This window comes from Taeniopygia guttata, chromosome 2, assembly GCF_048771995.1.
Source record: "Taeniopygia guttata chromosome 2, bTaeGut7.mat, whole genome shotgun sequence".
Classification (NCBI taxonomy): Eukaryota; Metazoa; Chordata; class Aves; order Passeriformes; family Estrildidae; genus Taeniopygia; species Taeniopygia guttata.
In genome coordinates, this window is record NC_133026.1 from 9,738,319 (window position 1) to 9,765,182 (window position 26,864).

At 39.1% G+C, this 26,864-nt stretch overlaps 1 protein-coding gene across 1 annotated transcript in view; it reads right to left on the reverse strand.

The window, feature by feature from the left end:
- The window catches only part of PTPRN2 (protein tyrosine phosphatase receptor type N2), a 667,249-nt gene that overhangs the window by 589,574 nt on the left and 50,811 nt on the right, over positions 1-26,864 (reverse strand). Inside the window, exon 2 of the mRNA XM_032747124.3 lies at positions 10,234-10,284. Coding sequence (XP_032603015.3) covers positions 10,234-10,284 — 51 coding nt within the window. The remainder of the gene's footprint in view (positions 1-10,233; positions 10,285-26,864) is intronic.

The window sequence follows — 26,864 nt, forward strand, 5'->3', positions numbered from 1 at the left end:
GATGTGGAGGACCAGATTGAGTACATGGAAGTCGATGGGGAGGACCAGATTGAGTACATGGAAGTCGATGGGGAGGACCAGATTGAGTACATGGAAGTGGATGAGACGGATGAGGAGGAGCCCATGATCCTTGGATAAAGATGGAGCCCCAGGAGCACTACAAGCAGATGCTTCCCATGCCCTGTCCACAGGCAGAGCGTGTCCCCTGACACCAGGCTGGGGCTGGGCTGGGCAGCCCCGTGCAGGGACACGGTGCTCACAGGGGGCCCTGGATTGTGGTGGCACAAGCAGCACCCCTGGCCTGCCCTGTGCTTGCCCGGAGCTGTGCCAGCCCTGCCAGCCTCTGGGGCCCAGCTGCTGCCTTTCCTCCAGGACTATATGGAGATGTTGGCCAGAGATGTCACCCCTCTGTAAATATGTTTTGAAGTTTGTTAGGTTATAGGCTCCCATGTAAATATGTTTTGAAGTTTGTTAGGTTATAGGTTCCCATGTAAATATGTTTTGAAGATTGTTGTTGTTATAAGGATTGTTTTAATAAAACATGTTTTTAAATCCAAGGTATTTTTTCCTATTATATTTACTGTCTAAAGGCAGATTGAGAGTCAAAAGACTATTAGTACCTGTCAAATGCCATTAAGTCAGAAACAAAGTGATGTTCACTAAATTATTAGTGCAATGCAACAGCTATCAGGTGATGCAGAGTTCGTGCAGCAAACGGGGAAGAATTTTAAAAGAAAATTTGTAGAATAAAGGACAGAAAAATAGGGGGAGAAAAAAGGCATCTTCTGCACAGAAAAACTTGTAGCTGTGAAGAACATCCAAAAGAATGTTATTCAGAATATACTTAAGAAATCTACAGCTTTGCCTCCACACGTTCAAGAAAATGCAGATATTTCAAAGGACTAAATGGCATTCAAAGAAGCCACGGTGCCAATTTCCTTTCGGTATCCAGGCATGAGAAGCCATGAAGGTGCCACTGAATGTGCACTCAGGGCACCTCCACTGCCACCCCAAAGGGATCACAAAGGACAGGGCTCTGCTGTCAGCGCTGCTGAGCTCCTAATCCAGCAAGCGAGTCTCAGCAAGAGGCAGTAATTGACTGCACCAGGGACACTGGCCTCTGATAAAAGGCATGAATCCCACAGCCCACCCAACCCAAAGCCTGGCATATCTATCTTTTCCTTCTTCTCTCTTCCCTCGTGTCACTTTCCCCATTTTCTCTGTCTGGGAGCTTGGCTTCTCTCTCTCCTGTCTGCAGGTTCAGCTGCACGTGTGACCCTGCAGGAAGAGCCTGAAATACCGGGAAGTGGGAGAGGACTCTTTGTCAGGAACTGCAGTGACAGGACAAGGGGGAATGGGATCAAACTGCAAGAGTTGGAAGAGACTTGATGATGGGAAGAAGTTCTTTATTGTGAGGGTGGTCATCCCTGACACAGGGATAGTGCAGAGAGGCTGTGCATGCCCCATCCCCAGGAACATCCAAGGCCAGGCTGGACAGGCTCCAGAGCAACCTGGTGTGCTGGGAGGTTGCTCAGGTTGAAACCAAGTAATCCTTAGGGGCCATTCCAAGCCAACCCATTCAAGGATTTGATCATTCCACGACCCCCATCTCTCCATGTGGCGTGGCCCTGAAACTTCTGTGACATCATGGCTCCCGGAATGCTCCAGGTGGAAGGTCCAGGACCTGGAACGCAGCACAACAGACACTTCACCTGCTGCCAGCGGTCAGCGCTCACTCGCACTTCGCGCTGCCCATCAGTGTCGAGCTGTTGCTGCTGCCTGGGCTTTTCCTGCCTGAAGCCAATCCCTGCAGGATGTGCACTGCTGCCCCAGTACAGGTACACTGCCAGGCCAGGGAGGGGGCACCCTGCTTGGGCAGGCTGCAGCCATGTGGGAATGGATGGTGTGGGACAGGAACCCCACCGTAAGATTGTGCTGCTTCTTGCAGACTGCCACAGACACCGTGGAGGAGATGGAAGTGGACATGGTGCTGGATAAGGAAGAAATGATGGAGGTGGACATGGAAGAGATTGATGAAGAAATGGAAGTCGATGTGCAGGACCCCATCGAGGAAATGGAAGTTGATGTGGAGGACCAGATTGAGTACATGGAAGTCGATGGGGAGGACCAGATTGAGTACATGGAAGTCGATGGGGAGGACCAGATTGAGTACATGGAAGTGGATGAGACGGATGAGGAGGAGCCCATGATCCTTGGATAAAGATGGAGCCCCAGGAGCACTACAAGCAGATGCTTCCCATGCCCTGTCCACAGGCAGAGCGTGTCCCCTGACACCAGGCTGGGGCTGGGCTGGGCAGCCCCGCGCAGGGACACGGTGCTCACAGGGGGCCCTGGATTGTGGTGGCACAAGCAGCACCCCTGGCCTGCCCTGTGCTTGCCCGGAGCTGTGCCAGCCCTGCCAGCCTCTGGGGCCCAGCTGCTGCCTTTCCTCCAGGACTATATGGAGATGTTGGCCAGAGATGTCACCCCTCTGTAAATATGTTTTGAAGTTTGTTAGGTTATAGGCTCCCATGTAAATATGTTTTGAAGTTTGTTAGGTTATAGGCTCCCATGTAAATATGTTTTGAAGATTGTTGTTGTTATAAGGATTGTTTTAATAAAACACGTTTGTAAATCCAAGGTTTTGCCGATCTTTGGGAAAGAAATACTGTTAATTTTTAAAATGCAGAGAGTGAACAGTCATTCATTAATATTCTTTCAAAATTGGTACATTTTGAAAATATATTTGGTTCATGACCTCTCATCTTCAGCTTATTAACTATAAGACAGGATTACTGAAGCTTTCAAAAACAAAGACACAAGCAGCATTAATATTTTAAGAAGCACCATTTTCCCAAGCAGCGGATGGGTTCAAAGTTTTCTACTCTGTCTCCTTTCAGGCATTCCTATCAATGCCTCAGTTAATTACCAAAGTACCTCAGTAATTAATCTGATTGACCCAACTAACCACTGCTACACAGAGACAACAGTCACTGATATTTAGGGTGACAAAGGCAAACACCAGTTTCCCTTCTGACAGAGGATAGATGAAGCCCAAAATAAGCAAGTAGTTGTTAAAGCACTTCATTTTTGGAATGACATATTTTTAATCAATTGGAATACTAAGCTGAAGGTGTCCTTTAACATCAGGAGAAAAAGTCCTGTCTCACTTAAATCTGGGGCTGCCCAATAATCACAATATGGTTGTGTAGCCATCACTGTCAACTCATTTCACATCTCTTCTCTTTTGATAATTTTTATTACTACCTTTTATTCATTAAAAAAAAAATGATGCTTTTTCTTTGTTAATTGGCTTTTTGTTTGTTTTCTTCTTAGTAAATGTGAACAGTTGAAGAAAAATCTACCTGCTATTCCATTTTTTCAAAAGCTGTAAACCAAACATCTTAATCATCATGAAGTGAACCATGCTCGTGAATGTCCCTTGACACGAGAAGAGGACAAACTCTGATGGATTTAGAGCAGAGGCACACTGCTGCAGTGTCACTCCAAACCAGGATTCATTTGCTTTCCACCTCATTGCCAGAACATTATCCCTTGGTGTTCTCTTCTTCTCTCCAGACCACACTGTCCTTTTCAGGCTCTCGTATTTCATCATTCATCAGGCTCAAACCTCACTGAGACTCCCTAATGCCTTTATCAAACAGGCTGTACTTTTCCATGACCTCTCAGATGTTAAAATACTTTTTTTTAGTGTAATACAATAGCGAAATAGGGAACATGTCTGAATATGCCCAAAGAATGTGCTGCTATGTAGGTTACCCAAAAAGGTGTTAACAAAAAGGTCCACCACACACTGATAAGATACGTGATAAAAACAATATCTCTAATATTGTTTAGCATGCTGATTTAACATACGTGTTCAGAATTACCCAAAATTGTATATATAATCCTACATGTCAAAAAAAAAACCAGCAGAAAAATAAGATTTGGCCATATTTTTTAAATTAACACATCTTGTAAGGATGAAGCCTTCATAGCACCTCAAATATTGTAGGGAGAAATACTGAATCTAAATAAAATAAAAGGCAACTCCATACATTTCAGAATTTTAATCCTACTTAATATCAGATCATTACATTAGATTCATCCGTCTTATCACCACAAATGTATAATTCTGAATAGAGATACCAGATATGGTCATTCTCCAGTGGTGTCCACCAGACACACCTTACATCCCCCCAAATCTGCAGGGAGGAAGGTGGAATTTTGCAATCAAAATTCTTTAATTGAACACCAAAACAACCCCAAAATCAAGCATTTTCTTACAATGCTTGCCCTGGTTCTGTGAAAGCCAAGAAAATGCATTACCACAAGTTACAACACTAAACTAAAGCTCCCTTGTGGCAACACAGCAGAATTCTTGCCTGAGCTCTGAGCAGAAGCAGATCTGTCCACATGAAATAACACTGTGCAGCACTCAGCAGCTCCAAAACTTATTTACTAGCACAGGACACAGGAATATAAAGGATTACCCATGGCTGGTGGGAGATTTATGGCTGCCTCTCACGCCTGGTGCTGAGCAGTGCACTGCCAGTGATGTCTCAGCAATGCTTTTGTGCCCTGCAGGAGCTGCACCCTGAGATTCTCCACAAAAATAACCCCCCACAAAGAAGTTTTTACAGACAGCTGGAGCAGTGGATAACCACAGTTGCACTACCATGCTAAACATCTTTTCTTAAGATCACTTGATCAATTTGATCACTGCTCCAGTTCTAAATCCAGTTGTGCTGGGCATTTCTATCCCACCATCACACAGGCAGCTGTTTTAACACCACATTGAGACAAACACAAGACACAGATGGGGCTTTTTTCAATGAGGAAAAAAAACTGACCACACTGTTTCAAAGTAAAGGAGATGAAGTCATCACTGCACTGACTTTTAACCTTAAGACTTAAATGTTAATTTTTGCACCTCCAGTACCTCAAATAGCTCAGAGGAAGTGAGAGCCAACACGCAGGAGAACATTGGCTAATGGGAAATTGAAGTCTTGCTCCCATACTAACTCCATTTCATGAAGTTCCTCCTATTTTAGAACTGTCACACAACCTAATGAAGAACAAGTGTGGAGAACTTAAAAAAAAATACAGCCAATTTCAATCCTGGTGTTTTATTTCCACAGACTTGTTTCAAAAGGTGTGAGCATTTCTTTAAAAACTATAAAATATTCCTAATAACTGAGACACCATCCTGACATCGACAGATTGTCAGGAATATTTAGGTGTTAGCTCACCCTTGATTTCAGTTGAATGGACTGTGTAAATACTTCCAAGGATGTGGATTTTCAAAATACCATTATACAATGGCAGATTTTAAGTTTTACTCCTTCTTGAGTACCACACAAGATTGAATAAGTAATGTCAGAGGAAGTCACAAAGTATATTTTAAAATAAAGTGTCAGACAAAAAAAAGTCCCATAATTTCATTGAACTGGTACAGAAGAACCACTGGAAGTAAATCCTAATATTTAATTAATTGGTCAGATTTTTACAGCAAAACATCCATGTGCAAACATACACACACAGTAATTTACTTCAGAATTCAGGCAATAAATGACATCAGGTGGTATTTGAACTTCAGCTATTTGTGAAGAATCCCCACATCTTTGTAATGCACATAAATTCTTTACAAACAATACAGCAAGTGCATGCAGAGGCATCTGAATGTCTGAATACAGTTATAACAAGCACTGATGGTCACTGAAAGGGCTCAGAAAGCTTAGGCCCAGATTTGTAGTGTCATTTGACAAAAATTCAACAGCTTTTGGAGAGCAGTGCCTTGCCAAGGCAGATGTTGCTGCAGACATCTGTTAGCTCAACAACGCCGAGGTGCATCTCCCTCTGCAATCCCACCCTACCGGGCAATGGTCTGGAAAACCTCAAAGCAGAACACATTAAGTTCAAGAAACCATTTCAGGGATCCTGACTTCTCTCCCTTATCATCTGTAGCACATGTTTACTGTTTATGGCTCATCACCAGCACACGCAATCACTTATATTCCAAATGCTCAAGGAGCTCTGTAGCTGAGGAAGAAAATGCATTAATATTCTGAGCTACCTGCAGAGATGCAGGCTTGGAAAGGTTCACGATTTTGTACTGCAATGCCTGGGTGCCTCTGACACACCGTGCTAACCTAAGTGCCTCCTAACAAGTGCAGCTTGCATACATAAAGCAATATTGATTCAGCTGTGAGCGCTGTTTGCGCAGCCTTCCAGCAGCACAGCTTCTCCAAACACCGCTGCAGACAGCGGAGCGCGGCTGCCGAGGAGCAGGGCGGTGTTTGTCAGCCAGCCTGGGCTTAATGATGCACTCTGCGCCAGCGACTGCGTTTAATTAACTTTCCTTGCTTGGCCTCACAGAGTTGTTTTCTATCTGATCTTGTCTGCATGAGCCCCATTCTGATGTCATGCAGGAAGGAGACTTTGCAGCCACAGCCTCTTTCATAAATAAAACTGCCCTGACTTAGAAAGGATGTGTTGATAGGAGCAAAGATATCATGGTATCCATGCCCGCATAAAACACAGCACAAAACTGCTTTCTGAAGCAAAATATCTGGAGATTAAAGCTAAAGGAAAGAATGCCACCCTTCTAAATGAGCAGTTCAAACAGTTTAACAAAGAGAGGACATAGGCCAATAAGGGATAGTTATTTTGAAATGAACACTTATCTGTACCACATGGTGGCTTTCCCAGTGGCACTGCTAGAATCCAATAGCACGGTTTCATGAGAAAGAATAAGAACTTGTCTTTGCTTTGCTGTTTACAGGAGCCAGTTTGTTTAAACCTTCCAACAAGGAAGATAAACGAGCTGATGTTTTACATGAACTGCTTTATCTGTCACTTAAAATGCAAAACAAAACATGACATATTCCTGCTTATCCAGCTGTACTAAATTTAGTATATAAATACAAGGGCTGTTCAAGGGTAAGCAAAGGATTTCTGTCTCAGAGATCCTCTAAAAATTCCTTCTTGATGCTTTTTTCTTTCCTTTTCATACAAACATTCTAGGCAGAGCTGTTAAGGAAAAAAAATACACTCACAGGCAAACTCTTGCTTGAACTTCTAACCCAGACAGCAAAGAGCATGTGAAGGTGTGAAAGCCATATCCCTCTTTACCCACAACTGTGTCACTACACTTACCATCACTGCAAATACTATTCCTCATCATATTTTTTTCCTTCTATATATCTTCTTTAATCAAGATGTTATTTGCTTCCTGTTGTATCTGTAGCAGCTTTTCAGCATTTATGGGGCAGGGGGGGTGGCAAGCATTTCCAAGTTTCTAGTAAGCCAGGTTACTTTCTATCAGAGTCTGCAGCTCTGATATGCCTTACTATAAGGCATATTCACCTTTCCCATCAAGTCTTTTTAGCTGCAGGCTTTCAAGATTCAAGTATTTTAGATGGGTGAAAATGTCAGTTCCCCCAGCTCTAAGAAAGAAGCAATAATGTACCAGAAGATAAATAAATGACATTTAAGTCACTTTACCTCTCAAAGTTCTGGCTTTGTAGAAGAAAAGTCCAGGAAAACTCAGTCTTTTTGCCTGGCTCATCCTTATCTCATTAAAATTAACATGAAACAATATGTTCCTTTTTAACCACTTGATGAGTCAGTGCAGCTCAGAAAACTGATAAAAGGTTTGTGGAAATAAATTAATATTGCATGAATGCTGCTGGAGCTATTAAACAAGCATAAGCAAGAACCCATCACTGAAGCCAAAAGAGACCTTTATACCATGAGGGAAAGTGGCAGAAAAGTCAACAATCATTATCACAGCAGGTCCTTTGCCCTGCAAAAATGTCCTGTGACCTAAGCAGATGTAAGCAGCCCTTATCTCTGATATAAACAGTTATTCTGCTTATCTCAGTTCTTACAATTCTATTACATTGCTTTTAACAATACAAAATCAATTCTTTGAACACCATTTTTTTCTTCATGGAAAGGAATATTTATCAAAATCTTTCAGTAAAAAGCTCTCTTCAGAAGCAATGAGAAGGGGAGAAGAGTAGGGGGGATTTTTAAGCTATGAAATAACTCAGTTATTAGTGTTTTGGTTATGCTTTCACATAGTGATTTCAAGTGTATTTCATGCATCATTCTACAGTTGATGACAGATGTGAGATAGCAAATACTGTGGCTTGTCTTCAGTAGGCAAACTTAGTTTTATTTCTGTGAATGTGGTCAGTTTTCTCTGCCTCTGCTGGAGGCAGAGAAAAATATCAGAATTATCAGCCTTCCTGCAGGAGTCAGAAGCAGATCTGCAGATCACAGATGCTACCAAAAAGCAGCTGCTGGTTCTTGCCCACTTTCACACTGTACTTCAGCAATACCCACTCATGTGACAAGAAAGGAGGCAAACCTCTCCAAAGTAAGCTCTGCTTCTGAGCACAGTGACGTCCACAAACTTCAGTTCCTGAGCTCTCAACCCCTCAAATTTAATACATCAGAATTTCTGAAAAATTTCAGAGATACAGGTGATTCAGCACCACTTTGGGCAGGAAAATTGTGAAGGATTGCTCAGAAGAAAGAGGCCCACTTCCTTTCTACTACATATAAAAAATTCTGATCATTTTTTAGTATTTCACTGCACAATCTCCCAAAGATCCTGTTTATTGTCTCAAGAATGGTTTATCTTCACTTGCATCAAGGACAGCATTTAAAATACACTCTAGATAACATTTGCTCGGTGGAACAAAAATGAATGAAATATTTTACAGTTACCTTAAACACTTTGACAGAATCTCTGCAAGTATTTTTTTAAAACAAGGTCAGACATTAGAAAATAATATTGATCAACTCTTATTCATTACTGACATTTCTTTAAGTTAGTTATGCCAAAATATGAGCAGTTCGACACAAAAGGTTCATTCAAATTCAAAGCTACAACTTCCATAATTTTTTTTTGCATGTTAATGAGTGTTTTACAAACTGCATCTTGATTTAAGAGAACAAGTAGAGCAAGAAGTTAGGAAGTTACTTTCATAGGAACAGCAAAGTCTTCAATAGACAGATCCCTAAAGTACAGAAGTTGCTATTATCTGTTGCATAAAATCACTATTATGCACTGTCTGCTGCGTATAACAGTTACCTAAGATTAAACCTGACTAAAACTGATTAAATCTGCTTGCATTGAGGAAAACTCCAGCCTAAGCACTGGAAAATATTGATAGTCAGCAAAATACAACCTGTACAAATCTGTCACTGCCCTTCCTGGTGTCAATCATGGGAATTGTCAGTACAAAAGTCTTATAAATTTGCATTTGTCTGATGTTAAACAGCACTGGAAATTAAATCTCATTTTATCTTAAATGTTCATTAGCCAAACCTTATTAATATCTTAATTTATTAATAGAACCATATTAATGATTCTGTGTTTGATGGAAAATAAACATTCTCCTTTACAATATGAAGTCGCAAAAAAAAATTCACATACAGTACTTAATTTTAAAAATTAATCCCCCTTAATACAGATATACATTTTTGCCATACATTTCCATGTCAAAAGACACTATTAAAACTACTCCCTTCCTCCTTCCATCACATATACCCATATTTTAAAACAGTTATTCTTTCAAAGATCTCTCTAAAAAACTTCTCTGTTCACTGGGAATGAAATAATTTCATATAGCACATTTCCAATCTTCAAGTATTATTAGAAAACATCTTTTGTACTATTCCATTAGCCTCATTCATATGTTGTGTTGGCTTTTTTGACTTACTGAAAATAAATTATGCAGGACAGCAGAAGAAAGCTGTTTCTGCATAATTCAAGTAAAATCATAGAAAAAGGAAGCAGTATAATCAACAACTGCAGTGTTCCTTTGAGACTTACTTTCTTATTATAAAAAATAATCTTTTGAAGAAAAGGACACTGATAATTACTCAACATCATCTTCTAAAAAGAGGAACAAACTGAAGGTAACAAAACAGTTATTTCCACCAATATTGAGACAAATTAAATGTTAGCATATTTCAGTGTGTTTAATTAAATTAAAATATATTTCACATAAAAGTAAATGGTTTTGCTCAGGGCTGAGAAAATTTTTTTTTTAATCTATTAAATTTTTCCTAACAGCTGACCAGAATAGTTATACCTGGTACTTTTCCTTTTCCCCTCCTTCTCAATCACACGTGTATTTGGTATACTGAATTAAACATGTAGCAATTACAGAGTGGAGGACAGACCAACCAGCAAACAAAACATGGAAGACTTACCATTTACACAGACTTCAAAAGACTTACAGAGGTCATCCTCAAACAGGCAGCCTAAAAACACAAAAGAAAGGTAAAAATTAATACAGGTTTCAAACTGTGGATAATTAGTGCATATTGAAGACCTGTTAAATGCTCTGAAAGAGCCAGACATTTGGTTTGCCTTGTGTGTTCAAACTGGGCTGTAGAGCAAGTCCAGAGCAGGTCTGATTGGACAGCACATCTTACTAACTGGTTATGTCTAGAGTAACCTTTCAAGTTTTCCCTCTTATTTCTCTACCGAAGGTTCAGTTTTTCCATGCATATGTCTCTCATTTAGTAATTTGAGGGACTTTATGTTCTCTTAATTTTGAGCACATTATTATACCACAGCACAGTAATGCTGCAATACACTACAAGAATACACACAGCAAGAAACCAAGAGCATCCTGACAATACTGCAACGAGACAAGCCTATAAATCAGCCTATAGATTGCTCAGATTAAGCTTGGATTTAGGAACTGCAACCACTGACCAGGACTAAGACTTCAGGAGTGCTAACTCCTTGGAGAAAGGCTTCCAAATTAAGCCAGCCCTTCCAACACCCTAGTGTGGTAGCAGCTCTCTGGCCACAGAGAGCAGGCACAGACTTTCTCCGGCGTGGGTCTGGGAAGGCTGTGAGAAGATCAGAGAAAAAAAATAAGAAACAGTTCTTATCTTCACTTGCTACACCTGGTATTGTGAACATGTGGAAGCTGTGACAAATTGGCTCACCAAAAGGTGGTTTCTTAATTAGCCAATGGTGATGGTGTTTTAATTAAAGGCCAAATCAAGTCCAGCTGTAGCAAATTAGGGTATATAAAAAAAGCAATGGGCTTCTTAATATATTTACATCAGCCTTCTGTAAATGCGTGGAGTCTATATCAATTATTACCTGGCCTGGGTCCCGCCTGTGTTGACACCCTAACACCTCACAGGCAGCTGACAAATCAGTACAGGTCCATAAAGAAATCCTTAGATTTTTTTTTTTTATTATTATTTAAAATAGGAAATTTGATCACAAAGTTGCTGCTTGATGAGCCCCTACTGCACAAGCTCCACTCTTCACCCTAGAAACTTCATCCAGGTTGGCAATCCTGCTCCTTCAGTTGTACACATCTTCATGGATAAAGCCTTCTGTTCCCTTGGTGTCACCCAACCAGGTATTGAGAAAAAAGTGATTATTGCTTTTGCTCAACCAAAATGAGTCCCTGCTGATAGTTGTGAAGGCAGCAGGGAAGTGGGCAAGATGTGCCTCTGCTCTGGTCCCTCCACACTGGAGCACAGGGACAGGTTCAATGGCACTGTGAAATATCCTGCTACTGCTAAGGGCACTTGCTTTGTTTACCCAACCAATAGTATATTTTCTGACAAAGCTAAAGACCTAGGACTGGAGCAAATCTGAGGAATGAAGCTGTATGTTGGATACAAACACTGCCCTTAAGAACACGTTTTCACAATTAAGCTCTTTAATTTTCCTGGAAAATGTCTTGTTTATTAATGGCCACCCAGAGTTATGATAGCAAGCAATATTGAACTTTTCCACACTTTGCATCAAGAAACCAGCCAGGAACTACACCAGATGCAAACAAATGAGCAAATCCTCTCTCCCCAGCCATGCCTATCTCCATGAAAGCAGAGTACAGCACCTCTCTTCACCAGGCAGTCCAGCGGATTATGTCCTGTGGACTTCACTAGAAAAAGAACTGAAAGGCTGAAAACCCTCTGACCACAAATTACCTGGCTCCTAAGCCTGCTAAAATAAAAGTTTTGGTGAGATAGAGTGATTTAGGAATTTCTTAAAAGCCTGTCAGCAGATATCACATCATTAAACCTGAACTAACACACTGTGTGTCTCAGCAGGATTTAGCAGCACGTGCTAGGCCTGAGCTAGGCCAGCCCAGCTATGTGACTTCAAGACTTGTTGGAGAACCAACAGAGCCCTTCACATCCATCCCACACCTGCCTGCAAAGACCACATACATATAATCTTACACAGATTTACAATACACACAGGAATAAATAATTTTACCCATGCCCCAGTAAACTGGTACCATTTACCCTGTAAATTTGGTACCTTTTGAAAGAGAAGTTTCAGACCAGGACAGCTTCTTCACACAGAGTGTGGCAGAATGGCATGTGCCCACACAGTACACAAAGTGTGGTTTGCAACATGTTCTTGAGATGTGGATGATTTTGCTCCAGGCAAGTCTGCTGTAAGAACCATTTGACCTGGAACAGTGTCTGGAAACTCACTGAAGATACCTGACTGCAGCCCTGCTACTGACCCAGCCAAGCAGGAGGATGCCTGAACTGCACATTGCACCAATATACACTAGATGTGAAAATGTATACTTCAGTGTTCCTGCTTCCAGAAATCTGAAGTTAACTGTTCTAAAAAAAAAAGGTTTTATGGCTAGGAAAAAAAATCAGTATTCATTTTTCTCCTGAAGAATAAAAAAAATTTAAAACCATTAAAACCAGAAGCCTGAAATATCTGTGTCCAGCAAAATGCTGCTGAATTTTCCTGCAATGGAGGGAACAGTACTTTTGTGGTTATTTCCCATCCCACAGTGCTATGGATCCAAAAGGTTCCAGATGAGAAGTTGCAGCCAGGAATATTTCTAGTGGAGTGGCACATTAAAACAGTGACAGGTTCACCTGACTCTACTGATTTGAAGCACCTGGGAGCTGGGATTACAGCCACCTGCTGTCTGTAGCCACCTGCCAAAGATAGGCCATACTATAATAACACACATATTTTCAGAAGCAGAAAAATACAGATACAAAATGTACAAAATGAACAAAATGAGCCTGCTTAGGTACAAAGAAATCAACAGTCATACTACTTCTATACAGAATTCTGATTTTGCTTTATTGACTAATAAATTTTACATGAAAAGCACAAAAGAAAACTGGCATTATCATGTTTTAGTTTCTCTTTTAATAACTGTTGTTTATTTGATGCTCACCACAGCAAAGAATCTGATGCAATCAGACTTGTAAACCAATGTCTTGGAGAGCAAATTCATGAATCAATGCATAGTAAACTATATCCATGTAGGATTACTCTAAAATAGACAAGGATCTCCAAAATGCCTTGAAAAAATATTTTGCTTCAAGGTATTAATTGCTAGAGTTGATTGTTATGCATATATTTCACTCAACCAGTCAATATGCTAATTTAGCTACTAATTTATCTCCTGCTATTTGCTGGAACACTAAGAGGTATCATATTTCATTTTAAATATCATCTACCCACTATTAGGAATGGTGGTAATAAGTCAATTCTGAAGAGTGAAGTGGTAACATCTCCAAAATATATTTAATTCAGTTCATGCCTTATGGGAACAAAATTACATTGCATTTTCTATCAAAAAAAGAATCTCCCTAGCACAAAAAAATCTCCCAGTACACATAAACTGTTGATACATTACTTTCAAACACCAAACCTAAAGCCCCAATCTCACTTCACACAGCACCCCTGAAATAACAAAGTCTCCACATAATTATCCAGCATACACTGCCTTGCCAAATGTAGAATTTAAAGAGTTTTCTTACCAAAATTGCATTGAAATTTAATTCTTTGCTAACACTTGCATGGTGTCCACATCTCAGTAGTGACAAATCAGGTTAATATACTGTATATAATGTACATTACAGTATATTTACATGGTGCATTATTAAATAGCCACAAAAAGAGATGCCATAGGGCCTTGCAAATTCTTCTGCTTCTCCTCCCCCTCTATATCTCCAGTGCTGTTTCTCAGAAAGGCAGCAAAACATAATCACAAAATACTGCTGCAAGTATAGGACCTAAGAGTTTATGTTTCTTTTTTCAACTTATTCTTCTCATGAGACACTAATAAAACTACTTCCTTCTCTTCATCATACAGCAGTTCTGCTTTCCTAAAGAAAATAACCATGAAAGCTTAAATTGCACTGGAACATTTTGTTTGTTTTGACTTATACAAGGAGCCTCTGAAGGTTAGGACAGTCAAGGCAGCAGATGAAGTCACTTGAACTTCATACAGAAAAAACTGTAAAAATTCTCTTATCAGGAAAATATTTTTTCAAAAATTGACATTGACTGATGATTCAAATAGATTATATTATGTTAATTTCTCTGTCCTCTCCCCCATTAACCAACTCACTATGATCCTAAACTAAACATCTCTCCCAAGAATGCCATCAATCCTGTAAGCATTTTTCTAAATTAAATTTTTAAAGTAGGTCATAGACCCTGTTTATCAAAAATTGTCTTATAATCATCAAAACAACAAACCAAACAACATGCAAAACCAGCTACATTTCTTCTGAAACTGGAAAAATACAAACCATTAAATCTTTTGTGTTATTGAGGGGTCCCTACCTTTTCCTTTCACTCTCTTACAAGAACTTTCATTAAAGCACTTAATGTCTCCTCACGTTTGCAGACCTTACAAACCCCTGGCATCACAACATTTTAGCCACTATATGTTCCCTTAATCAAAATATGCCAGCAATCTTTAAGCATTTTAATAGTCCAGAATGAAAGTACACCCCACATTTACCTCTTTATTTCACATTTGGCTGCAAGACAAGGTCAGGAGACCTTGCAGGATGAGCTCATCACTGCTGGTGAGGGTAAGAAACAAGGAAACACCTGGGCAGGTCAATGCCTCCTTGGGTCTTTAGCCCCAGCTGTGGAAGACTCTAAATAGTGAGTCACATGTTTATTTTCCTATTGTAGGATTAATAAATATAGTTCAACAATTACATTTTAGAAGTGCTCAACTCACACAACTGGGATAGCTTTAACTGAAAAAACCAAGATGATGCTGAACAATAATGAATGATAATCTGAACACAGTGGTAGGAAAAAATGAAACATGTTTTCTTGCAGAAAACTGATGGGAGAAGTCATCTGTTTGAGAGAAAAATATTCTGCTCACTAATAGAGGTGAGAGATAAATTTGCTCAGTCTGCTAAAATTGTGATCTATTCAACACATCCTCATCTGTCTGCCATACATGTGTGCTTAACCAGTCTAGAATTACCCAAAATTGCAAGAATGTCTGGGAAAAATGTACTTTAAGCTGATCACAGGCTTTAAACAAATTTCATCCCAGTTTCCTAAACCCTGGGGTTACATAGGTATGTGCACATGCAATGTAAGTATATACTCATTATTCAAAACTTACCAATGCGAGTGAAAAATCAACTGATTGACTGCCTTCCTTGCTTTACTTTCATTTTAGCATTCATTATGATAAAAGCACAGGATGGCCCTACCTTTTATATTTTCATTCTTATCCCCTTATTTTTCTGTTTCTAAACTCCTCCGTGCTCTTCCTGAGAAGTCTTTCTCTAACTTCTACTCTCTAAAAAAACATTGTCCCACCACCAGAATGCAGCTGCTCCTCCCTGACCCTCCCAAACACATGCATGCCATTCCCAGGCACTGCCCCTCCTACACAGTACCTGTGACAGTCACATTCTCTGGTCAGAGACATAATTCTGTCTCTCAGGAGAAGCACAGAGAGAAGAAGAGAAAACAAGCTTTATCTCTGCTCCTTTGTTTTGCCCATGTGGAATGTGGTGTGGAGATTGTTCACCTGCAGTGATGGCTGGATTGGATTCTGGTGAAGCTGTTTGGGTTCAGTGACCAATGGATCCAGCTGTGGCTCAGACTCCCAGCACAGAGTCACAAGTTTTGGTGGATAGGTAAGTAAGAAGTATGTAGAATAGGATAGTATCTCTTTAAATAGTATATTAATGTAATATAGTATAGTTTTAATAAAGCTATCCTTCAGCCTTCTGATCTGGAGCTAGACATCATTTCTTCCCTCATCCAGGGTTCACCACATTTTTACTATACCTGCAGGTGAGCAGCAAAGTCACTGTCAGGATACTGTCACCTCCTCAGTGCTGATTGCTGGCAATTTCTGGCAGTCCAGTCCCACCCATGCCCACAGGTGCCCTCCACTTCCCTTCCAGCACATTCAGCCATTCCCCACCTGCCTCCCCTCCAGTGAATGACTGGGAGAGAGCTGAGACAGGAGGTAAAAGAAGGGCAGAATTTGCTCTGTCTTGCTACATCAATTCAGAGCTCTTCCGAGCAGGAGTAGGTTTGGTGGCATTCTGATGTCTCCTCAGGATATCCAGAAGGTTCTGCACTGAAAAAGATATTTTATCAAGCCCTTGGAACCTGTGGGGGTTTGTCAACAGCTGCTTAGATAATAGTTAAGTGATGAAGGAAGTAAATCAATGCGGTCAAGAATAATATTAAAGTGGCACATAGTACTAAAGGTGGTCTTTCTCCCAAGAGGGAAAGTGACAAAAACATTTGTCAGCATAAAATACACTGAGCTTTGATCTTCTTTCTGCACTCCACCTTTTATGTTTTTTGAGTGTAATATGTGCCTGATGTTTTTGTAATACTGCAAACTCTTGAGAGAAGGGTTTTTTCCTTTTTTTTTTTTAATTATGTGCATGTACAAAGCTTCATACAAAGGAGCACTCATCCCTGGTGAAGAATCCAGGCTTTACTCTAGTCCAAATTAACAGTCAGAAAGATGACAAAAGAAATCCCTGCAGTGGTTAACAGCAGGACTGTGCAATCTCTTACATGAAAAGTTTCCGAAGTAAAGTAAGGAAAGATTTCCCATAAGTGTTGCCATATGCTGCTAACACTTCCTCATCTCAGATTTACTCCATCTTTCAATCATTTTTCATACACACTGATTTGTATATTGAAATATTCCTCCAGCCAGAATAATTCATCACAGAATAGAGTTTTCATTCATTTAGGAAAAATTAAGTACTAAACTTAATGCCAAGATTTGCTCCTGAAGCCTCAATGACATTACACAGCAGTACTTCAGCTTCCTCCTTTATATCACTTGCCCTTCAACATGTATGGATTGGTGCATGAAATAGGCAACATAGTACAGAAATGCTATGGTGTTTATTATTATTATTTCTCACTATGTAAATCATTACTTTGTTCTTTCTGCATTTAGAGGAAAAAATAGATCTTTAACTTCACATGTAAGTAGTCTGAGCATGTTCACCACTAAATAAAGGAATTGCTTTGTGGTGAGAATGCTATTAGCTTATCTGATTACTAATGCCATGATTGCAATGATGTAGGGCTTTTCTTCTGGGGAGCACTGAGAAAAGGTCACGACTAAGAATAATTGAAGATGTGAGCAGTAATAACAGGTCATGAAGAGAAGAGACACTGAAAGTCCTTCACCAAGAAAGATTTAGCATTTGCATTTGCCCAGCACTCAGAAAGTGGCTCATTCACCATTTGATGAGCCATTTTGTCATTTTTTTCACAGTAATCATTAAAAGAACTTGCATTATCTCCTCTGAAAAATTACAATTCTCTCACTGCTATATTGTCTAACTCTGTTTGTTTAGCAAGACTGCCATTCACTCAAAGGAAAATGGGGAGCACAGATATAATCTGCCAAACAAGTAGCTCCACTAATACTTAATTATACTGAAAAATAACATGCTCTCTGTTTATATTGTAAAAAAAAGGAGATGAATCCATTATTGTAGAATAAATAGAAGATAATTTTAAGACATTACAAATATTACCTTTTAGGATAATGACTGAAATATTTTACCTTTAATTGTGGCAGAAGGGGTCAAATGTGATTTATTCGAGTAACACAGCCCCAAACAAAAGATTTTTGCCATTTTGGTGTCCCATATTGGGGAAAAAATAGCATCTTTACAATACAAAATGTAGGATCTGTTCCTTCAAAATTCAAAATTGTTAATTGGAGTACTCACAAACTGTAGACAAAATGTCATAAAGGTCAGAGCAGGCATTCAGTAACTGCAATTAAACAGCTTCTGGTCACCAGTTGCTAAAATTGAATTCATTTCTGGGCAGGAACTAAAATCACCCAACGCCCACTGAAATCCCAACTGCAGCTAAGCAAAATTTTCTTTTGTGCCTGGCAGAGATTCTGAAAGCTCAACACCACTGAATCTAAATTACGCTTCACTGTTTAAATACATTAACAAGCAGCCTGATTTTTTTTTACCTGCCATTGCATGTACAATATCCTTGCCCACAAAATCTGTTGGCAGCAAAAGCTTCTGGTATTATCCATAGCCAAAAGATATAACACTGAAGCTTACATCCAGCAGAGTATGACATTACCAGCAGTGCCTTCCTCAATATCATTGCACACAAGCCAGCAGGCATTGCACTGCAGAGGCCTCTGTGATATTTATTCTGTGAAAGAACTGCTGCCATCATTATATCTATCAACCTCATTTTGCCCATCACTAACTGCCAGTCTATTCCAGCATACTTGTTTTACAAAATTGCAGTACAGGAGTGAATTCTAAATCCTAATTATAACATAATTCTAGATGTCTTCCACAGTGAGGGTTAAGACAAGCTGGGTCAAAGAAGTAATGAACCTATTAGCTAAAGGAAACAGGAACTCTGTCTGGGGGTTATGTGCTTTGGAAGATAACTCTTTCAGGTAAAATATCCAAAACACTTACATGGTTAAGGAACTTTTGTCCTGTTCTCTGTAAGTACTCAGTCTTCAATAGCCGGATTCAGTGACAGAGGGGTTTTTTAAAAATGGTTTCTTAAAGTTGTGTCTTCTGTTTTGGGAAAACTCCCATTATTTCCATAATCAAAGGAAGGAAAAGAGACATGTTTCTCATTTCCCTCTAACAAGTGCCAAAATTTTCTTTTCATTATTTGGCAGACATTCTTAATGAGTATCTTCTTGGTGCTTAAAAAAACATAACCAGAATTTACAGCAATTCTCATACACTTATATTGCCTCTAAAACTAAGCAATTACCCAAAATTTGGGGGTAATAGTCATTTCCCAACAATATATTAAGCAGACTTCAAAGGCAGAAACCATTTTTTGAAGAGAACCTCTCTGCTATTATTGGCTTTTATGTTCTGTTTTACTCAGAAAACAGCAATGCGCTAGTTCAGACTCATTTATTGCAGGGAAATAATTCTAATCTGGACAACAGCACCCATGGATGTGGGAGCTACACTTATAGAAGAGCTCCAAAAAAGGAAGGCAGGACCCAAACACTGGTCTAAATCTATTTCTCTGTATGTATATGGAGGTCTGATAGATGTAGAAAACAGTAAAAATTGCTGTTTGGAAAAACAGCTTCATGCCTTTATCGTGCATTTCTGAATCACATTAGAATGTTAATTTAGAGTGTTGAAATCACCTGTGTTCATCTAATGGAAGAAACATTATTTTATACACTTGGTAATTTCTTTAATAAAGAGTTTAAACAGTCCAGAGTAATCCACATTAATTATTCATGTACTGGAGAAGCATAATGAAAGCCAGTGAAGAAAGTCATAGTCTCTTGGAGTTCTGGAGGGAAAAATAATAATATTAGGTAAAATTCAATGAACTGTGACATCAAGATTTATCTCTACAATTTGCTCTGGGAATTTGAATTGCGAATGAAGCTGCAGAATCCTCCAGGATGGGACAGAGTTATGGGAAACAGGTCACACAAGGATATTGGTAGCACATCAGAGTTAACAGCTCTTACTAAGATGCCCAAAACTCCCTTTCCAGAGGGGAAAAAAAATCAAAAATCATAAAAGTGTTTATCTACTAGATATTTTTTAAAAGCTACCAAGAACTCAGCTGTCCCTATCTATACAAATAATTTCTTGACAAACAATCCATGTGCAGCAGCACATTGTGCCTTTGTGAAAGTCCTGTTGGGCTGTAGTGTTTATAACCACCTACATGGGCATCACAATGACAAGGGACAGAATTAGGACAATGCTTTGCTACGCTGATAAAGAATTCAATCTATTCTGTAGTGATTCAAAACTCATTGTAGACAGATGTTTAAATTTATCACAGAGTAAAATGATCTGCTTCTACTTACTTTTGTGAAAGTACACCTATTTGAAAGAACTGAGAGTGAATGGTCTTGATTTTGACCAGTAATTGAGCTCTAATTACTCCTGACTCACCCTGATGTTTCTGAGGCTGGCAGTAGAGCCAGCTGTCCTAGAATACATCCTGCTGTTGTGTCTGTGAAGCAGCTCTGCCCACTCTGTGAGACCAGTGAGATGTTTTTTTTCCCTAGGCTAGTTGTTGAGAGGCAGCCACAATAATGACACACATCAGAGATGTAGTTAAGAAAAAGCCTGATGATTAAAGCAATTTGGGGAGGAAGCCAAGGAAATTAGAGATTATTCTGAAATATGACAAATAGCGTGCATGCTGAGTAGCACCAGAATTCATCTTCTGTTTCCTTCCTAAAAAATACACAAAAGATCTGTCTGGGAAAAAAGAAACAAGATCATTAGAAGACTAGACCTGTCAGATTCTAGAAGTTCATCTCTTGCACTCCTGTAACCACCAAGGAGAAACTGCACTTAACCAAATCCATTTATGAAGGAAAAAAATCTGAAGGCTGGATGCTGTCAGGAGTTTACATAGGTGCTTTACTCATTAAGACGAGACAAAAGCCTTTGCTACTCTGTAGCCATAGAGACACCAACTCTCATTAAGTGAGCCTCCAACACCTGTTGATTTTGATGGAGTTGAAATATCTGAGCAGGGAAATAGGGTCCAAATGCCTATTTTATTTTTTCTCTTTAAGTTTTTTTGGTTTTTTTCTGTCTTTGTAAAAAAACAAGGGAGAAAGGAAAAAAGGGGAAAAAAAGTAAAATTAATTTCCACATTACAGACTTCGCTGTGCTCATTTCCTATCCTCTCCTGGATATTCTTTGCTACTGAGAGTTACCAGGTAAGAGGCACGTAATGGAAAAGAGAAAGGAATGGGAATTTTCACATCATTATTCACCAATCAGGAACTTCCTCCCAGCTTCCACCACTGCTCCAGCAAGATGCTCTGAACTCCAGAGCTGGTTCTGTCTGCTGAATCCAGCCTCTCCCTAGTAACAATAATTCGCCTAGAGCATACACAATGAAAAAAACAATGGGACCTTAATTCATAAAGGAATTACTAAGGTTTACTTCAGAGGGTTTTTTTTGTTTTGCTTTGTTTTGTTCTGGTTTTCTTTTTTTCCCTGCATGGAAATTTAGAGAATCAAGGGGGCTAACGAAACTTAGACAATTGGAAACAGTAAAAGGTACAAATTCAGAAGAAAATACTGGAGGAAGAGCAGAGGTAATAGTGAACACTTCAGTATGCAACACCTGAAGAAGAAAAATCTACAAGAAAAGAAGAAATGGGAAAAAATAAGAGGGTCTGAGAAAGGAATTGCAGAATAACCTCCACAGAAATGTCTGTAATGCATGATGTGTTAAAAGTGATAAAAAGTCCAAGGTGCAGCCATAAGCCAGTGGCAGAGATAAGAACAGCCCTGAATTTCCTTGGTAGCATCTTATACTGACTTTACAGGATGCTGTCTTGGGATTTCTGAGCATTTAGAAGAAGGGGACTCTCTCGTTTCTTGGAGGCATCCTGAGAACCGAAGTTGTTTTGCAATAATCCCATTGATAGTTTTGCAAGTTGATTCCAAAGATTCATTAATTAAAGACTTGGTTTTATTTTTTCCTCCAAAAAATTATTGATGTTAATATTTCATGAAGTTCCACACATGAGTCTTCAGTCTGCAGTTGACCAACATTTGCATAATTCTCTGAGACATGATATTCAGCAAGGTTTAGAATCAGTCTGGCACCTCATATGGGAGCCCTCTTAAAAATTCTTAAATTATTCTAATGAACCACTATTATTCAAAAAAATATTTTTTTTCCTTCAGGATTTGAACTTCATCCAAAACATTAAAACCTAATGTTTAAAACTATGCTTGGAGACTTTCTATTTGATGAATATATTACAAATCTAATTTTGTGTTGTTTCTGAATCCAATACTCTGCAGAAGGCAAGGAACAATGTGCATGCAATGCTTTCTGCATCAATGCAGTGTTTACAAAAAATCCTAATTATAAGACCTTAAAAAAACACACACCAAAAAAAACCAAATAAATCACCCTAAAAATCCAAAGTTTTTTGACCTTTATTCTCTATTCTATCATGCACCAGAATTAAAGGCAAAAGAACATTACAATTATGCCCAGGTGAGTAATTTTTTTTTTTTTACTCTGCAACCTCATTTGAGTACCCTTTTACATGGGACTGTGACAAGAATGCCTGAAAGATCTGAAATTTTTCATTAATGTTATGTCAAAAAAAACAAAGTGTGATGTGCTGTTACACACTACTCTGTACAAGGAAACAATGCCCAGCTACTTCTCTTCATTTAGCTTTGTTAAAAATAAAACTTAACTATCAGATTCACATCAAGCATTGGCCTGTTCTGAGAAGGGGACTTCAGTTTCCTGCAGGCAGTCGGAGAGTATCAGGTCAAGGACCAGAATGAGAATCTCTGTATCTACAATTCTCTTCCTTTTGTACAACTTTGTGGAACACTTTTTACAGAGGGGTACATGGGAGGAAAATGGTGCTCATGGAATATTTTTTAGGATTTTTACAGCTAAGACGTTCTGGCTATCAATTCAACTTGCCTTTAGCTATTCATGTGATGGCAGAACAACAAAATCAAAAAACTTTTTGTGCTATTTCTTGAGTAATTGACACAATAATTTTTAGCAATTTTACATAACTAAAAATATTAAGTTAACATAAAGGTTCAATGAAAAAACAGTCCTCAAGTGGCCCAAGTCTGCTGGAGTCTTGCATCAGAGCAACCCAGCTATTCATCTTCCCAGTTTAAACAAAATATGAGGACAGGGAGCAACTGTGAGGAAGGGGGAGAGAGCTGCTCATGGCTGACAGTATGTGGACATACCTGTATCCTCCCCACCTTTCAGAAAATCCTCTTACACTCAGCAGCTCTGACCATTGACATCTGATGATGTAATACACACAATTTATGTCATTTTGGTTTAAAGGTGGAACACATATAAAAGATAATTACTGCTCGGTTAGTGCTGCTTTTAATTCTAAAACTTTAATTCTATAATGGATATGAAATTGTCCGAAAGCTTTCAAGTGACTGGGATACTGGAGAAATTTATCATTCCAGATCTTCCAAGCTTTTACCTGCACTGTTGGTAAAACCTTCTCTAAAGATGCAATTCCCTTGTTGTCATTTTTTGACAACACCATGAATTTATTCTAACCCTTTCTCTATCTCTGCCACACCTGCCGAAGCCCAGACCCAAAAGGTCCTTATGGGCAGGACAGTGCCCTTATCCCACCAGCCCCTATTTCCCAGATGTGTGAACACCTTTATTACTACTACTGATAGTCCAGTGTAGAACTGCAGAATGCTACAGCCAGCCTCAGAAAAGATTACCCAGTCTTTTTTCCTCTCACAATCCACATAGCTCACTTCACAATATTTGTGTTCCCAGGTGGATAACTGATTCTTTACCCTGAAGAAGTTAAAAAGAAACATTAAAAAAAGCAACTGAAATATGTCACACAGAAAAACTTACGGGTTCATTACTTCACAGAAGCTTTTTTAATATATTTTTTATTAAAATATCCTAAGAGATTTAGGGTGACTCACAAATGCCTAAAAATATGGAAGCTATTTTCCTGCTGTGTTCTTTTTTTCCTTTATGATGAAGGGAAGCTACAAGTACTTTGCTTTTGTTTCTTGATATTTTTTGCTTGGTTTCTCCCTCCCCTTTCTGCGAGAATAATAAAGTACATTATGTTTCCACTTGCAAAGCTCCTGAGCGTGCAGCGCCTGCCCCAGCGGGAGGCACAGCACACAAAAGCACGAAGCACACAGCTGCAATTACACACCAGGAGCATTGCAGATCTCACTGACTGCTGCACCTCTGCTCTCCCACCTTCACCCAGTGCCAAGCACTCTGCAAAGCTCAGTATCACAGTTTGTCTTTGCAAACTACAGATATATGTATATCTGTATTATACCTGCATGGATACAAATATATTAAGCATGTCTATAGGATATATGCATTAAAAACATATTCATTATTGTTGTTGTTATTGCAATAAAATGGGGTTGGAATTTGTTGTCAAAATATTTTCTTCTACTGCCATCTGAGATACCACAGACTGAGATACCCACACAGCACCGAGAGATCTGGTAGGAGACTCAGTCCTTTCATGGAGTGTCAGGGACATTAGGCAGAAGTCCCACAGCCCCTGAAGCAACTCAAGGTGCCCTTTGTCATGCAACTGAGCCCAGACTTCTTTTCTAAAATAATCTAAGTGAGCCATGCTATAAAATTTCTATTTTTTTCAACTTGTCTTGCAGGTTTCTCATAGTGATCTTACAGTTACCTGAGACGAGACCTCTCTGCTCTGTTCCTTAAGATGTCAGAAAACCAAAAGTCTACTTCTTCAAAACTGGTAATTTTGGTCAAGACTCAATCATCTGAATACTTTTGAAGAATACAGATTCAGGCAATGCAAGGACTCAAGAGGAAGGAAGAACTAAAAAAGGAGGCCCTGTACATTGTACTGAACTTCTTCATGAGGTTTCAAGGTTTGCTGAGTGTCTCTGCCTGATACAAGTTCTGTGGGCACTGTAACCTTGGCTTGCCTGCTCCTCTGTGCCTGGTTTCCAGTGTTGCAGGGGGTCATATTTCCACAATATAGAGTGGAACAGTCACCAGGGAAGTATCTTGTTCCTGGTATAGGCACTGACAGGCCTTCACTGATTTTTGAAATAAGAAGTTTGGTTCCTAAATCTTCAGGACAGGAACAGGAATTAAAGCAGTCTGGGAAAATGCTTCTGCTGTATTATAGAAGAGATGCTGCTCCTCAGCTAAATTAGGAACAGAAAAGTGAATTAACCTTCCTCTCTACTTGAAAAAGGAGAAATATGCTTCCCCTTCTCTATATTTTACTCAAGTCACATAGAATTCCTTCTGTTATTAAATAAGCATCTCTGTGAATCAGAAATAATTCCAAGCTGGAAAGCACACAGTTCATCCTGGAAGTATGATGGTGGAGATGGGGGCCTAGGACAAGAGAGAGCCACATGGGCTTTTATAGGAGAAGACAGAAAACAGCTAGCTAACTTTGTATTACCTTTTTAGGATCCATTCCTAAAAATACTTGACATTATCTGCATATTGTGTGATATTTAAAAAAAAAATCTAAAATATGAAGGTTTTTCATGGAGACCTAAGTCTCAGAGATGCAGTCACCATGCCAGGTCACTATCATGGTGGGAAAAAAACAAAACTAATGGGTTTATTTTTAAATACAAGCATTTCATAATGAATATTCAGCAAGACAGCTGCAGCCTAAAAATCATCCTGGATACAGAAAAGAATGGTTTCAAATAATCATTGCACATATGAAAAAATCCAGAGCATTCCTCACAGGTTTACCTCTAGGCTAGGAATTTCAGATTATATTTTTTTGCTATGTGTGATATCTATACCTAAGCAGTATTTAAAGGCAATTTAGAAAAATGAAAAAAAAATGACACATCAGGAAGTAAGTAAGATTCTTGATTCCAGAAATAATCATTTGCCACTTGAAAATGATCATGTGTGGGAGTAAGAAGATAATTTAAAAACCTTAGCTTGGGAGTTTTTCTTCTTTCAACTCAATGAGAAGGCAGAATCTCATTCTGTACTTGTACAGTCAACATTAGAACTAAAATTGTTTTAGTGGTGTTCACCCTACCTATGCTGCCTCTTAAAGAACAGGAGAACAAAGGAAATTAACATTTCAACCTTCCCTGAATCACCACTTAGTCATTATAAAATCATGGGGTAATAAACCACAGTCAGTGGAGAAAAAGTAATGAAACTGCAAAATTCAAGCAGGACAGCACCCACCCCCCTCAAATGAGGATGGATGGCTTCATAGTTGTGTATAAGGCACTGATGTTCAATATTTCTCCCATCTAGAAAATCATGTTAACTGTATACAGAGCAATGTAATTCAGCCACCTTAAAATTAATGGCAAATTCCTGCTTGTTGCAAGTACCATTGGAACCAATAATGTTATTTTGCAGATTTATACGGCTGATACTACTGATCAAAACATGAAATTTCCTTGTTGGCTACACTGAATAAGTATGAACAACAGCATATTTTTAGACCATCATCTATGCTGGTAGCAATTAGGCTTAAAAAATGACAAAGATCTCATTCACAGAAAATTTCCAGACATTTCTCTTTTCAAATTATAAACTTGGGTATCACTTATTGAATTATTCATTCTGCACTTTCTGTGTAATACAGAAAGTAGGCATGAAACTGGGGATTCTAGTTATCCAAAGCCATCTTAGTTCAGAAGGTTAATTTTCATTTCTATAAGTGAAAGATTCATTCTCTATTTCTGTGCCCCACTGCATCTGAATCCCTGAATGATCCCTACAGAAAAAGTGTAAAGGAGCAAAGCTGTAAGGCTATTTCAAGTCTATTTCAAGTACTGTAGGAGTTTGACAGTATTTCATTTTTCAGCATATGCTAAAACACTGTGGGATGACTTTTAGTTTCTGCAGCTTCATGCAGATAAATATGGCTAGATAGGATCTGGATGTTTCCTGCAGTCAGAGAGATGTAAGCACAGCACCAGCAGGTTCCTTTCTGCAGTGAGGTCCTAATAGAGAACAGCCATGCAGGAGCCCTCCATAACCAGTCACAGCAGCT